Source organism: Oncorhynchus clarkii, chromosome 16 (genome assembly GCF_045791955.1).
Source record: "Oncorhynchus clarkii lewisi isolate Uvic-CL-2024 chromosome 16, UVic_Ocla_1.0, whole genome shotgun sequence".
NCBI classification, from domain to species: domain Eukaryota; kingdom Metazoa; phylum Chordata; class Actinopteri; order Salmoniformes; family Salmonidae; genus Oncorhynchus; species Oncorhynchus clarkii.
In genome coordinates, this window is record NC_092162.1 from 28,331,134 (window position 1) to 28,348,308 (window position 17,175).

Sequence of the window (17,175 nt, forward strand, 5' to 3'; positions counted from 1 at the left end):
AAAAACTCACTCAGGAGACACCCGCGCACACAACAAACAATTCAAGCTTCTGCAAATGAAACCAGAACACAAACCTCTTTTAACAGGGAAATCATAATGAGTAACAGGACACACCTGAGTGTCATTATTGTCTCTAGGACGGTCTCTGCCACCCACTGGTGACAGGTGGAACCATGACATCAGGAGGGAAGCAGTGAGGGACAGAGAGTGGGAGAGGGAAATGGGGAGGGATTGGGGTATTGTGAGAAACACTAAATTACAATATTGCCTCCCTGTGTAATTGGAGAGATTAAACGATAACCTCCAATAAGATTATTTCCTGCAAGACTGGGTTATACTATGACATGAAAATAATTCTGAAACTGAATAATCTCTTTATAATTATTATAAATTCTCTCCTTTGGGATGTATTGAAGGGGAAATCTTGGGCAACTGGTCATGAGGGAGTTTTCTGGTGAGATGTGTTTGAAGGATATTTCAGAAATAAACATGGTAATGTAAAACTTGACTCAAGGGAAATATGGCATGAAAAATGGGATTATAAAGAAACCGTGAGAGGAGACTGAGTTATTTTGAGCCGTTGGGTTTCCTGCAGGTGAAGAAATTAAACAATGTTTTTGGGAACAATCGCTCCACTGCGAACGGGGCGGGGGAGAGGAGGAGTAGGAAAGGGAGGAGGGAAGTGAATAAGAAGATGAGTGATTATAGCACAAACACATAAACAAAATAATATCTAATATAAACATTTATGATGTTGACTTGGCTACTTTATAAGAAGTGTTTATATTTAAAATGTAGCTATTACTAAATGTACAATAATTGATTGATTATATTAATCATATTATAGGAGGAGAATTTCAAATCAAATCAAATCAAATTTATTTATATAGCCCTTCGTACATCAGCTGATATCTCAAAGTGCTGTACAGAAACCCAGCCTAAAACCCCAAACAGCAAGCAATGCAGGTGTAGAAGCACGGTGGCTAGGAAAAACTCCCTAGAAAGGCCAAAACCTAGGAAGAAACCTAGAGAGGAACCAGGCTATGTGGGGTGGCCAGTCCTCTTCTGGCTGTGCCGGGTGGAGATTATAACAAAACATGGTCAAGATGTTCAAATGTTCATAGATGACCAGCATGGTCGAATAATAATAAGGCAGAATTTGGCTTGTGAGTATAGTAACCCTTGGACACACCTCCCCTCATCCCATCTCTCCAGCTTATAAAAGAAGAGAGAAGGAGAAGAATATAACAAAAATAATTTCAGGATTAATGGTTAAAAAGGCATAACACGATTTTCAGTTTTCTTAGTGGTGAGTTTTTATTCATGTATCCACTTGTATTAATTCATTCAAAGTATGTTGCATTTGTATGTATAAATATGAGGGTGTATTAGTACTAAAAAACATTATTTTTTTTACATTTGTTTTATATAACCTCCCATGAGAAATTATAAATGTATGAAAATATAAAAATGTATTCCATGTTATTCTAGTGATAGCATGGATAATCATGTCACGAAAGGTGCAATATATTACTCTATGCTATGTATGCAGTGTAATATTACAGTATATAATGCAATGTTATCGTCATTTCTATGTAACAATCTTATCATCTTCCTTATAGGCAGTATTGAGATGGCTGTACTGCTGCTTTTGACTGTGCCTCTGACTGTAGCCTCACCTCTCAGATCAACACACAGGTGACTTATTGATCCCTTATAGACTGCATCTGCCTGAGCATTAGTGTTGACTGCAGTGTTTAAACTTTAACTTCAGGAGTTAATCTGATAATCTGATACGTTTGAAAAGATATGTGTGAGAATGTTTTAAACTGTACCTATAATATTTGCGCATGTCACTTGTTAAATCCACTCAATCAGTGTAGATGAAGGGGAGGAGAAGGCAGTCATTCTGAATGCAATTTGTGTGTGATTGATAGTTCCAATTGTTGGATAAACACATTCTGGCTAAATTCCAATAAGAATTACACATCACTCTGCTAGTGATGGGAAACCGAGGCTTTCTGAAGGCGTTGGCGCTTTCATCAAATTATACTGAAAAACGGTTCATTACTTTGCACTTCATTATCTGTTCACAATGCACATTAGGGACCTCTGCCAGCCAGCAATACTTTTTTTTCTCCACTGTTTTTATCAGAACTCCGTGGCTCAGTGGTAAATCGTTGGCTTCAGTAGCCTATAATCAGTTGGAATACCAGGTTTGAATTTTACATTATGCTTACCTTTCTTGCCTTCCAGATGAATATTTTTTTTTTTTTTAATTTTAAAATCTATGCATGGAAGCTTATACTATACCAAATAAAACAAATTATTTGAACAACAGTGCAGAAAGTGTCTCTGAATGTTCCATAGTTCCCTACTCTACCTGCTAAATTACCAGTACAAAATCCAGTCGAGGTCGATGTTTGAAAGCAGCATGGGATCGAAGAAAGCACTGAAACCACAGCGAAATCAATGGGATCTCACATTTTGCAACACACGGTTTGAAAAAGCATGTGATCAAACGTGTGTTATGTGACAAAACAGCACATTTTAGAGTGGCCTTTTATTGTGCTTTAATTAATGCTAAATTGTATTTATTTTGGCTCTATGGCCTATTTATTGCCTTACCTCCCTACTCTTCTACATTTGCACACACTGTATATAGATTTTTCTATTGTGTTATTGACTGTACGTTTGTTTATGTGTAACTCTGGGTTGTTGTTTGTGTCGCACTGCTTTGTTTTATCTTGGCCAGGTCGCAATTGTAAATGAGAACTTGTTCTCAACTGGCCTACCTGGTTAAATAAAGGTTAAATAAAATTGTCCCCAGCACAAGGTGCACCTGTGTAATGCTCATGCTGTTTAATCAGCTTCTTGATATGCCACACCTGTCAAGTGGATAGATTGTCTTGGCAACAGAGATATGCTCACCAACAGGAATGTAAAAATAAGTGTGCACAACATTTTAGAGAAATAAGCTTTTTGTGCATATGGAACATTTCTATGATATTTTTATTTCAGCTCAATAAACATGGGACCAACACTTTACATGTTGCATTTATATTTTTGTTCGTGTTATTATGAAATATTAAAGGTGGATAGTTTGGCGCATATTCAACGTTACTATCCGCATTATTAAGTCATGCCATGCCTCAATTGTCTGTCTAGACTTGACTTGTTATCCATATGCTGCATTGGTCTTACCCCATTTTCGCAATAAACTTTTTTCAGATTTCCTTCTACATACCCTTTCTTGACTCTAACCACACCTACCTAGCAGACGTGTCGCCGAATGTAACCACAACGAAACTGGATTTTCATACTCAATTCTGAACGCTCACGTCATGGCCAGTAATTTAGAAAAGGTTCAGACAAATGGATAATTTATCTGTTCATAGTTTTTCGGGAATAAAACAATAGGTATTTGAGATGAGCGATACGGAAGGAGAAGGCGGCGGCGAAATGTCAAAGACCGAGAAAGATCAGGTGGGAATGCTTCCAACAAAATGTGTGAGAAATTGTATTCCGTTGTAACCTAAAGTTGACTGTAATATACAGTATTGATTTACTGCATGTGGGGCTATTTATTATGTGGGGGCTAGACTACGATTAAAAAAGGCTGAGAGTACCGTGTGTGGCGCGGCAGCAACACGCTTTTAACACGGCTTCAATCAACATTTTGAAACTTGTCTTTCGAGTAGCCTAGTTATGCACTACTGTAGAATGTGGGATAACAACATACTTATGGTATTATTCGTTTGTAAAATAAATGTTGGCTATTCTTCCTGGTATCACATTATTTTACAATTGGTCAATTGTAAATCTGATTGGTTTTTACGCATTGTGATATTGCATACACTGTGTTCCAAGCATCGCCAAAAGTATGCTGCATGACCATGAGTTTTTAAATACACAGCAAAGTCCCTCCCCTGTGTTAAATCCACACAGTGTTACATCTACCACTGGTCTGATTTAACACCGGTCCAGTGTATAGGGGTGCACACTTTTCAGTGTTAAATTAACACACTGCTTAGTGTAAAGCCTTATTTACATATTTCCTAGAGTGCCTTGCCTTTCGAGCATAGCGGGTTGAAGTACCCCCTGATAAATCACAATTTTTTTTTTTTTAAATAAAATAAAAGTAATCCGCACCAAATTAGTGCACTAGGCCTGTATTACTCCCGTATGAGCTGAGAAAAATACTCAAATCAAATCAAATTTTATTTGTCACATACACATGGTTAGCAGATGTTAATGCGAGTGTAGCGAAATGCTTGTGCTTCTAGTTCCGACAATGCAGTAATAACCAACGAGTAATCTAGCTAACAATTCCAAAACTACTACCTTATACACACAAGTGTAAAGGGATAAAGAATATGTACATAAAGATATATGAATGAGTGATGGTACAGAGCGGCATAGGCAAGATGCAGTAGATGGTATCGAGTACAGTATATACGTATACATATGAGATAAATAATGTAGGGTATGTAAACATTATATTAAGTAGCATTGTTTAAAGTGGCTAGTGATATATTTTACATCAATTCCCATCAATTCCCATTATTAAAGTGTCTGGAGTGTGTTGGCAGCAGCCACTCAATGTTAGTGGTGGCTGTTTAACAGTCTGATGGCCTTGAGATAGAAGCTGTTTTTCAGTCTCGGTCCCAGCTTTGATGCACCTGTACTGACCTCGCCTTCTGGATAATAGCGGGGTGAACAGGCAGTGGCTCGGGTGGTGACAACAACATTGATGATCTTGATGATCTTTATGGCCTTCCAGTGACATCGGGTGGTGTAGGTGTCCTGGAGGGCAGGTAGTTTGCCCCCGGTGATGCGTTGTGCAGACCTCACTACCCTCTGGAGAGCCTTACGGTTGTGGGCGGAGCAGTTGCCGTACCAGGCGGTGATACAGCCCGACAGGATGCTCTCGATTGTGCATCTGTAGAAGTTTGTGAGTGCTTTTGGTGACAAGCCGAATTTCTTCAGCCTCCTGAGGTTGAAGAGGCGCTGCTGCGCCTTCTTCACGATGCTGTCTGTGTGGTTGGACCAATTCAGTTTGTCTGTGATGTGTACGCAGAGGAACTTAAAACTTACTACCCTCTCCACTACTGTTCCATCGATGTGGATAGGGGGGTGTTCCCTCTGCTGTTTCCTGAAGTCCACAATCATCTCCTTAGTTTTGTTGACGTTGAGTGTGAGGTTATTGTCCTGACACCACACTCCGAGGGCCCTCACCTCCTCCCTGTAGGCCGTCTCGTCGTTGTTGGTAATCAAGCCTACCACTGTTGTGTCGTCCGCAAACTTGATGATTGAGTTGGAGGCGTGCGTGGCCATGCAGTCGTGGGTGAACAGGGAGTACAGGAGAGGGCTCAGAACGCACCCTTGTGGGGGCCCCAGTGTTGAGGATCAGCGGGGTGGAGATGTTGTTACCTACCCTCACCACCTGGGGGTGGCCCGTCAGGAAGTCCAGTACCCAGTTGCACAGGGCGGGGTCGAGACCCAGGGTCTCGAGCTTGATGACGAGTTTGGAGGGTACTATGGTGTTAAATGCTGAGCTGTAGTCGATGAACAGCATTCTCACATAGGTATTCCTCTTGTCCAGATGGGTTAGGGCAGTGTGCAGTGTGGTTGAGATTGCATCGTCTGTGGACCTATTTGGGCGGTAAGCAAATTGGAGTGGGTCTAGGGTGTCAGGTAGGGTGGAGGTGATATGGTCCTTGACTAGTCTCTCAAAGCACTTCATGATGACGGAAGTGGTAGTCGTTTAGCTCAGTTACCTTAGCTTTCTTGGGAACAGGAACAATGGTGGCCCTCTTGAAGCATGTGGGAACAGCAGACTGGGATAGGGATCGACTGAATATGTCCGTAAACACACCAGCCAGCTGGTCTGCCAATGCTCTGAGGGCGCGGCTGGGGATGCCGTCTGGGCCTGCAGCCTTGCGAGGGTTATCACGTTTAAATGTTTTACTCACCTCGGCTGCAGTGAAGGAGAGTCCGCATGTTTTGGTTGCGGGCCGTGTCAGTGGCACTGTATTGTCCTCAAAGCGGGCAAAAAAGTTATTTTGTCTGCCTGGGAGCAAGGCATCCTGGTCCGTGACTGGGCTGGTTTTCTTTTTGTAATCCGTGATTGACTGTAGACCCTGCCACATACCTCTTGTGTCTGAGCCGTTGAATTGTGATTCTACTTTGTCTCTATACTGATGCTTAGCTTGTTTGATTGCCTTGCGGAGGGAATAGCTACACTGTTTGTATTCGGTCATGTTTCCGGTCACCTTGCCCTGATTAAAAGCAGTGGTTCGCGCTTTCAGTTTCACGCGAATGCTGCCATCAATCCACGGTTTCTGGTTTGGGAATGTTTTAATCGTTGCTATGGGAACGACATCTTCAACGCACGTTCTAATGAACTCGCTCACCGAATCAGCGTATTCGTCAATGTTGTTGTCTGACGCAATACGAAACAAATCCCAGTCCACGTGATGGAAGCAGTCTTGGAGCGTGGAATCAGATTGGTCGGACCAGCGTTGAACAGACCTCAGCGTGTGAGCTTCTTGTTTTAGCTTCTGTCTGTAGGCAGGGAGCAACAAAATGGAGTCGTGGTCAGTTTTTCCGAAGGGAGTGCGGGGGAGGGCCTTATATGCATCGCGGAAGTTAGAATAGCAATTATCCAACGTTTTACCAGCCGTGGTTGCGCAATCGATATGCTGATACAATTTAGGGAGTCTTGTTTTCAGATTAGCCTTGTTAAAATCAGCAGAGCATTGAGAAAAATACACATTTTCCATTTCAGTCCTGTGGCCTTCACCAAGCTAGATCCTTAGAGAATATTATTTAATGTATAAAGTAAACTCACACCATTCCGTACAAATGTGCGCCACCGCAATATTCAAACGAGGCTACAAAGAAAACTATAGCGACTGTGTTGACTTCAAAATCGGCGGTGTGAACTAGGTTTCTATTCATGCGTTGATCGACATGGTGTTGGCTCTATAGTATTGGAGTTGAAAAAACGGACCCTCCGTTACATCATGGCGTGTCATGTTGTAACGTACAGCACGCATAAAGCAACTATTTCTGTCTTACAATCTCGGCGGGGGTAAGGGGGATACCAAGTCATTTTTTTGCGTCATTATTGCATGCGATCATCATTCTCAAAGCCGCTGTTTACTTCAAAGATCACTTGAGCACTGCCCTAAAAAATGATTAAAATTCAAACACAAACCTTCAAATAGGTATGTAATGACATATAAACTCTTTATATTGTTTTATTAACATTTTAGAGGCGATATTGTGATAAGTTGGACAGATCGAGTGATCATTTATTTTGTTGGAAAGGGGAGAAATTGTGCTTTACAATGGTATTGACATTACAGTTGATCTGGAAGTATTACGTTTTTGGGGCGCTAAAATAAGAGCAATTGTACGGACCAAGGCGATGTACGAGTTTACGTCAGTTTATGTTATTCTTTAACACAATACCACACATATTTTATAAAGGGCCTAGCTTTACCCTAATACAGTGGCCTGAACTCATGGTTTTACAGGTAACAGTAGGACTGCAAGTCACATTATGCAGGCTTGGGATTCAGCAAGAGTGGACTGAATTTTTAAAGATTTTTTAAAGAATTTTTATTCACCCACAATATGAGACTACCTAAACCATGGGCCCGTCGGGCACTTCAAGCCCGCGAGACAAAATATATATCTTTTTTTTATTGTCCTTTTTTGTCCCCAATTTCGTGGTATCCAATTGGTAGTTACAGTCTCCCATCGCAGCAACTCTCGTATTGACGCAGGAAAGGCGAAGGTCGAGAGCCTTGCGTCCTCCGAAACATGGCCCAGCAAAGCCGCACTGCTTCTAGACACAATGCCCGCTGCAGCAATGTGTCAGAGGAAACACCTGGCAACCGTGTCAGCGTGCATGCGCCCGGCCTGCCAAACCCTTTCCTAACCCAGATGACGCTGGGCCAATTGTGCACTGCCTCATAGGTCTCCCAGTCACAGCCAGCTGTGACACAGCCTGGGATCAAACCCGGTGACGCCTCAAGCACCGGGTTTGGCGTAGTGCCTTAAAGCGCTACGCCAATCAAGAGGCACCCGCAAACTGCTAAAATAAATAAATGATTGGGTCTCCCAAAAAATGCGACCCTCTGTAGAATTTCAAAATCCCGTTTTGGCTCGAGAGCCAAAAATCTGCCCACCCCTGACCTAAACCATCTAAATTGGAACAACCATTTCAGTAATGGGTGCAATAAATCCAAGTAACAAATTGTATGTTATTTATATTTGAGTAGCACAAGATTAATGAATCAATCAATGTACATGCAAAGACATAGATATTAAAACAAACAATTCTAAAAATCAACCTGCAATAGAGCATGTTGGGAAATATCATAATGGTGGGCGTGGATTTTAATACTTGAATCAACACAAGAAATGTTACACTGAAGATCAACACTAGGTAAGACTGGCCTATTTGCTATGTAGGAGTAATAATATGGCAAATGGGTGGCAAACCGGTGGCAGAGTAATGCTTTTTTCATTAGCTATTTTCTCTTGAATAATATGGCTATCCACTATAAACTCATGACATGGACAATATGGACACGGATGTACATTTGAAGAAAAAAATGAATATATGAATACATTTTTTTAAATATTATTGAAGTATAAATTACCACATTTTCCATAGATTACCTGTTAATTACAGAAACTTCAGGTAACTTTGGTAAATTACTGGTAGTTTTCCAACACTACATGGCACTTATTTCAAAGCACCTATTACTTTCAACCTTTGGGGGCATCGGTGAGGTTTCAAGGTGTCCCAGAAAAAGCTGGAGAAAAACTAGCAAACAGAAAACAGCAGCAAGATCAATATTTTTCACATGTAATGCATGAGCACAGTTTGACAGGGTTGAAATATAAAAAAAACAGTGTCATAGTTTGGATTTAATATTACAGGAGGCCTAACAGTTAGGCCTACTCTTAATTTAGTGAGGCACCCTGAAAGTCTCAGGGTGGAAACCGAACACCTGCAATAACGCACCAAATCATGTGTATTTTGCTTCTTGAATCAATCAAATATCAGCAATCTTGATGGTTATAAACTAACCTTCTAATTATAATTTCAGAGCTGGATACCCAAAATTATCAAGAAACGAGTGTGCACAACTTTCGTAGAGGATTCTTTCAGGTAAAGTCTAATCGCATTCCCAGTTTCCCACATTCTCAAATAAAAAAAATTCACCTATTGCTCAAAATAATGCAAGCTCAGGAGGCCAATAACTGTGTAAAGCTTGAATATAGTAATGATGAATATGTTATTCTTATAATGTAAATGATCAAAGTAATAATGAATATTTTCGTATGCTGCTGCTGATTGTCCCATTTCCTCTCCTTTAGTAATGGCAGGCTGTGTCAGTGTGGGGGTACGCGGGACACCCATGAGTCAGTGGCTCTGGGGGACTATTTCAGCACAGCCATCGTCAGCCACTGGGACAGCTCCCAGCATTCCTCAGAGTACCCCACCGACGCCTTCGGAGAGCTGGAGTTTGCCGGTGCCAGCAAGAGACACAGCAAAGTAGGTGTCTGTCTTTCTCTCTGTCTGTATGCTTCTCCCTCTCTCTACAGTGTTTCCTCCTTTAAAAGTTGCGAGCTTACACCGCTGGACTTAGAGGTACCCAGCGTCACGGCTGCATAGCTCCAGACCACCGCAAGGGGGAGTGAAAACACTCATTATGTATTTGGGTCCCAAGGTTTTTATATGACCAATCATTCCGAGTGGTTCTAATGACGAATTTGACGCGAGCCACCCATCCCTGGTGACTTTCTAAGATGGCTGACAAAACACTATGGTGGAAGCAAATGTAAGTAATTATAACGTCATAACGAGTCAAGCAAAAAATGTACAATTGAGAGGAATATGTTAGTTAATGTAGAGACAAACGATTGTGCATATTTTTTTGTTATAAAGTACATTTATGAAAATCGCTATTTAGGATGTTTTTTTTCAGTCATATCCAATACCAGGTGTATCAAACTCCATTCTTTGAATGATGCTGTGTCTGCATGTATGTATTACAATTATACACTTCAACAGTGTTTACCACTCCTGCTCCTGGGACATCAATGATTACACATTGTAACTATGCAAAAGACTAGAAACCTTGGTTTAAGTAAAGGCTGATTGTAATTCATATATACAGTGATTTAGTCAGCCACCAATTGTGCAAGTTCTCCCACTTAAAAAGATGAGAGGCCTGTAATATCATCATAGGTACACTTCAACTATGACAGACAAAATTAGAAAAGAAATCCAGAAAATCACATTGTAGGATTTTTAATGAATTTATTTGCAAATTATGGTGGAAAATAAGGTCACCTACAAACAATACTTGGTCACCTACAAACAAGCAATATTTCTGGCTCTCACAGACCTGTAACTTCTTTAAGAGGCTCATCTGTCCTCCACTTGTTACCTGTATTAATGGCACCTGTTTGAACTTGTTATCAGTATAAAAGACACCTGTCCACAACCTCAAACAGTCACACTCCAAACTCCACTATGGCCAAGACCAAAGAGCTGTCAAAGGACACCAGAAACAAAATTGTATACCTGCACCAGGCTGGGAAGACTGAATCTGCAATAGGTAAGCAGCTTGGTTTGAAGAAATCAACTGTGGGAGCAATTATTAGGAAATGGAAGACATACAATCCCAGAACCACACGGGGGGACCTAGTGAATGACCTGCAGAGAGCTGGGACCAAAGTAACAAAGCCTACCATCAGTAACACACTACGCCGCCAGGGACTCAAATCCTGCAGTGCCAGACGTGTCCCCCTGCTTAAGCCAGTACATGTCCAAGCCCGTCTGAAGTTTGCTAGAGAGCATTTGGATGATCCAGAAGAAGATTGGGAGAATGTCATGTGGTCAGAGGAAACCAAAATAAAACTTTTTGGTAAAAACTCAACTCGTCGTGTTTGGAGGACAAAGAATGCTGAGTTGTATCCAAAGAACACCAAACCTACTGTGAAGCATGGGGGTGGAAACATCATGCTTTGGGGCTGTTTTTCTGCAAAGGGACCAGGACGACTGATCCGTGTAAAGGAAAGAATGAATGGGGCCATGTATCGTGAGATTTTGAGTGAAAACCTCCTTCCATCAGCAAGGGCATTGAAGATTAAACGTGGCTGGGTCTTTCAGCATGACAACGATCCCAAACAGACATGACAACGATCCCAAACGAAGGAGTGGCTTCTTAAGTAGCATTTAAAGGTCCTGGAGTGGCCTAGCCAGTCTCCAGATCTCAACCCCATAGAACATCTTTGGAGGGAGTTGAAAGTCCGTGTTGCCCAGCAACAGCCCCACAACATCACTGCTCTAGAGGAGATCTGCATGGAGGAATGGGCCAAAATACCAGCAACAGTGTGTGAAATCCTTGTGAAGACTTACAGAAAATGTTTGACCTCTGTCATTGCCAACAAAGGGTATATAACAAAGTATTGAGAAACTTTTGTTATTGACCAAATAGGCCTCTCTCATCTTTTAAAGTGGGAGAACTTGCACAATTGGTGGCTGACTAAATACTCTTTTGCCCCACTGTATAGAATAAAAAACAATCCATCCTGCCAGCATGCCCACAAGAGAGCCACTCAGGAAAAGAATGACGCGAGGAACGAGATGGGAGTTTTTTTGCTCTGAGACCGGCATAATAATGTAATGAAACAAGGAGGGAGCAGGTTTTGAACCCTCAACATTTTGGCCCGAAGTCCAGCACGCTATCGACTGTGCCCAAATGTATTAATTGGGGTTGGGGCCGATTGTGGCCAAAAACACTTTATCAATTGTAGTCTTCAACATGTCTTCAAAGGGGGAAAAGTATTATTATTAGTTTTTCACAAGCGTAGTAGCAGGATGAGCTATTAGCTGAACAATAGTCTATTCAACCTTTACTAAAGAATTGTCTAATAGCCGAGCTAGGTGTGAAGCCCCCTGCCCAACTTGAGCTAGGTGAAAATCCCCCCCCCCCCAACTAATCATTTGTATCTATCGTTCCACATGTACAGTGGTTTCCGAAAGTATTCACCCCCCTTGGCATTTTTCCTATTTTGTTACTTTACAACCTGGAATTAAAATATATTTTTGGGGGGGTTTTTATCATTTTATTTACCAAACATGCCTACCACTTTGAAGATACAAAATATTTTTTTTGTGAAACAAGCAAGTAATAAAACAAACTATTCACCCCCCAGTCAATAATTTGTAGAGCCACCTTTTGCAGGAATTATAGCTGCAAGTCTCTTCGGGTATGTCTCTATAAGCTTGGCACATCTAGCCACTGGGATGTTTGCCCATTTTTCAAGGCAAAACTGCTCCAGCTCCTTCAAGTTGGATGGGTTCCACTGGTGTACAGCAAAACAGTCATACCACAGATTCTCAATTGGATTGAGGTCTGGTCTTTGACTAGGCCATTTCAAGACATTTAAATGTTTCACAATAAACATCTCAAGTGTTGCTTTAGCAGTATGCTTAGGATCATTGTCCTGCTCGAAGGTGAACCTCGGTCCCAGTCTCAAATCACTGGAAGACTGAAACAGGTTTCTCTCAAGAATTTCCCTGTATTTAGCACCATCCATCATTCCTTCAATTCTGACCAGTGACCACCTGCCAATGAAAAACATCAGCATGATGCTGCCACCACCATGCTTCACTGTGGGGATGATATTCTCAGGGTGATGAGAGGTGTTGGGTTTGCGCCAGACATAGCGTTTATCTTGATGGCCAAAAAGCTCAATTTATTCTCATCTGACCAGAATACCTTCTTCCATATGTTTGGGGAGTCTCCCACATGCCGTTTGGCTAACACTTTAAGCAATGGCTTTTTCCTGGCCACTCTTGGCCAGTCTGTAAAGCCCAGCTCTGTGGAGTGTACGGCTTAAAGTGGTTCTATGGACAAATACTCCAATCTCCGCTGTGAAGCTTTGCAGCTCCTTCAGGGTTATCTCTGGTCTCTTTGTTGCCTCTCTGATTAATGCCCTCCTTGCCTGGTCCGTGAGTTTTGGTGGGCGGCCCTCTCTTGGCAGGTTTGTTGTGGTGACATTCTTTATTTAATGGTGCTCCGTGGAATGATCAAAGTTTCAGATATTTTTTTAATAACCCAACCCTGATCTGTACTTCTTTACAACTTTATCCCTGACCTGTTTGGAGCGCTCATTGGTCTTCATGGTGCCCCTTGCTGAGTGGTGTTGCAGACTCTGGGGCATTTCATAACAGGTGTATATATACTGAGATCATGTGACACTTAGATTGCACACAGGTGGAATTTATTGTACTAATTATGTGACTTCTGAAGGTAATTGGTTGCACCAGATCTTATTTAGGGGTTTCATAGCAAAGGGGGTGAATACATATGCACGTACCACTTTTCCGTTTGAATTTTTTTATCATTTTTTTGAAATAAGTAATTATTTTCATTTCACTTCACCTATTTGGACTATTTTGTGTATGTCTATTACATGAAAAAAATACAAATAATTACAGGTTGTAATGCAACAAAATTGGAAAAACGCCAAGGGGGATGAATACTTTTGCAAGGCAATATACCTACACGTGTCTACCTACACACAGTTAGTGTTCTGAAATAAATAAATATGTATTTATTTATTGGTCATGGCTCCCGAGTGGTGCAGCAGTCTAAGTCATTGCATCTCGGTGCAAGAGGCTTTACTACAGTCCCTTGTTCGAATTCAGGCTGTATCACATCCGACCATGATTGGGAGTTCCATAGGGCGCACAATTGGCCCAGCGTCATCCGGGTTTGGGCGGAGTAGGCCGCCATTTGTAAATACGTTTTTTTTCTTACCTGACTTGCCTAGTTAAATAAAGGTTCAATTTAAAAAACAACTGGCGGCAATCAATAGGAGGTGAACAGAGGCTGGTGCTGAAAATATAGCTAACTTGTTATGCAAGTGTTGCACACCAACAGATGGAGAGAACCTACACCAGTCAAGCAAGTCATTTCAACAATAATATTCATTTTAATTTGACTTTACAAACAACAAGAGGGCTTAATTGGAGTCTATTTCTTCAGAGCCTAGACCTATATACAATTGCTTAACTGGATGAGGTAGGCTATTAGGCTTAACAGCCTAATAGAAGTAGGATTTATTTTATTAGCCCTACTTACAATTGCAACTGGTCAGAAATGTAGCATACTACATAAAACAATAGTTTAAAGAAAAAAAGGTCTGCACGTTCTAACTAAAACAATGTAACTAATATTGAAAAGTGCACATTTGTAAATCCCAAACTCTAAAAGTAATTGGAAAGTTAGATACAAATTATGTGTGACACAATAAAGAATGTAAACAAGATGTAAACAAGATGTTATGTTTTTATTTACAGTAGTATGGACAACTGGAGGCATTTTGAAAACAGGTTTTCAAACTTGTTTTTCACAACTGTAGCAGGTGTAGCCCATCATGCAAATGTTTCCTATTAGCAGGACAATAGACTTTTTATAACCCGGCCACTGTTGTGAAAATCCCTCAACTTGCAATGTATTCGATGCTTAAGCACTCTAAAGTGTTACATTTCTAACTCAAAACAGCAGTACAGTATTTCTTCATCAACATCTTTATGCTTTCATTAATAAAATAAAATAATGAGAAAAATGCATTCAAATGGGGATGTTTATATAAACTACATTTTAGTCTCACTTCCACCCAGCTCCACGACCACAGTTAAAACCTTGCTGAGATGAATGTATTTGTTGCATTGTTCTGTCGTCAATTTCTCTTGCCAAAACATCTTGATGGCCTTGACTAGTTCATCTTTGCTTGTCGGCTTGGCAGAGTTACGGATGAATGTTTTCAGTTGATGCCAAACAAGTTCGATCATGTTTAAATCAGAAAACCAACATGTATAGATTAATTATTATTATTGTTTTTTAAATTTTAGCCCTTTTTCTCCCCAATTTCGTGGTATCCAATTGTTTTTAGTATCTACTATCTTGTCTCATCGCTACAACTCCCGTACGGGCTCGGGAGAGACGAAGGTTGAAAGTCATGCGTCCTCCGATACACAACCCAATCAAGCCGCACTGCTTCTTAACACAGCGCACATCCAACCCGGAAGCCAGCCGCACCAATGTGTCGGAGGAAACACCGTGCACCTGGCAACCTTGGTTAGCGTGCACTGCGCCCGGCCCGCCACAGTCGTCGCTGGTGCGCGATGAGACAAGGATATCTCTACCGGCAAAGCCCTCCCTAACCCGGACGACGCTGGGCCAATTGTGCGTCGCCCCACGGACCTCCCGGTCGCGACCGGTTGCGACAGAGCCTGGGCACGAACCCAGAGTCTCTGGTGGCACAGCTGGCGCTGCAGTACAGAGCAATTTTTTTTTAAAAACATACCGTAGGCCTACCGAAGGTTTTGTAGGTCTTTTACTTATTTGTATTTAACCTTTATTTTACTACATAAAGGTATACTTACTCTGCTGGCGTCTTGACCCAGTTTATGCCCTCATTTGCAATGCAAAACCTTGCGGCAGTGTGTTTTGGGTCATTGTCTGCATTTGGAGAAGAAAAAATACATTTAGGTACAATGATAGAAATATACATGTAAATAGGCCTTAAACGTAACAAAATATTGCTATAATCCTACATAGAAATAAGTGATGTGTACCCAGAAACACCTCTCTGACAGGGTCCAGCATATCTCTGATTTCTTCATCGTTTTCATCAAGCCAGCTTCTTTCTATGGTGCTATCCGTTCCAGAGTTAGGACTGTAACCACCAGAGGACTTGAAAATGAGCCGGTGCTGAGAGGATACCCAAAACTAAAGGTATTTTGGTTTCAGAGCATTTTATATAAAAAAGAAGGTATATAGCCAATCAATGTGTAGGCATACTGTGTAATAAAATCGATAATTGTGTACTTTAAACCTGTTATCAAATAACCGTAAGGTATGCTTTAGCCGTAAAGCATTTTTTAAATTTGACACCGTGGTTGGATTCACAAGAAGTTAATCTTTAAACCTATGTAAAATATGTTTTGTTTTCTGAATTTTTATAATGAGTATTTCTGTATTTGAATTTGGCGCTCTGCAATCTCACTGGCTGTTGGCCAGAATCTATAGCCTTAATCGCTATTTGTGATTTTTATGAAGCCTGTGCTGGTTTAAAAATATGTTGATCTGGGACGCTGTCCTCAAACAATCGCATGGCATGCTTTCGCTGTAAAGCCTATTGAAAATCGGACAATGCAGTAAGATTAACAAGAATTTAAGCTTTTAACTTCTGGATGCACCCATCCCTTTAGCGGGATCCTTTTCATCAACATCCGCTCAATTGCAGAGCGCCAAATTCGAATTAAATTACTAAAAATATAAATGTATAATAATTTTCATGAAATCACACGTGCAATATAGCAAAACACAGCTTGTTGATAATCCACCTGGCGTGTCAGATTTCAATAAAGCTTTTCGGCGAAAGCATAACAAGCGTTTATGTAAGAACATCTCTCTCAGTCGACAAAATATTACAAACAGCTAGCAGCCAAGTAGATTGGTCATGAAAGTAAGAAAAGCAATAAATTAAATCACTTATCTTTGATGATCTTCGGATGTTTGCACTCACGAGACTCCCAGTTACACAATAAATGTTCCTTTTGTTCCATAAAGATTATTTTTATATCCAAAATACCTCCATTTGTTTGGCGCGTTATGTTCAGAAATCCACAGGCTCGAGCGGTCACGACATTGCAGACTAAAATTCCAAATAGTATCCGTAAAGTGCGTCGAAAGATGTTAAATGTTTTTTATAATCAATCCTCAGGTTGTTTTTACAGTATTTAACTTGTTAAGCCTATAGGGGCGCTATTTCATTATTGGATAAAAAAACGTGCCCGTTTTAAGCGCAATATTTTGTCACGAAAAGATGCTCGACTATGCATAGAATTGACAGATTTGGAAAGAACACAGTCTAACGTTTCCAAAACTGCAAAGATTTTATCTGTGAGTGCCACAGAACTCATTCTACAGGCAAAACCAAGATGAAACGTCAAACAGGAAATGAGCAGAATCTCTGAAGCTCTGTTTTCAAATGTCTCCTTATATGGCTGTGAATGCAGCAGGAACGACCATGTGCTTTCTGTGGTTTCTTCAAGATGTCTGC

General features: G+C 40.9%; 1 protein-coding gene across 1 annotated transcript in view; it reads left to right on the forward strand.

Annotated features, from left to right (window-relative positions):
- Positions 1-3,293: 3,293 nt before the first annotated feature.
- Positions 3,294-17,175, forward strand: part of LOC139368296 (transient receptor potential cation channel subfamily M member 4-like) — a 101,036-nt gene continuing 87,154 nt past the window's right edge. Inside the window, exons 1-3 of the mRNA XM_071107043.1 lie at positions 3,294-3,486; positions 9,132-9,193; positions 9,403-9,580. Coding sequence (XP_070963144.1) covers positions 3,430-3,486; positions 9,132-9,193; positions 9,403-9,580 — 297 coding nt within the window. The 5' untranslated portion in view covers positions 3,294-3,429. The remainder of the gene's footprint in view (positions 3,487-9,131; positions 9,194-9,402; positions 9,581-17,175) is intronic.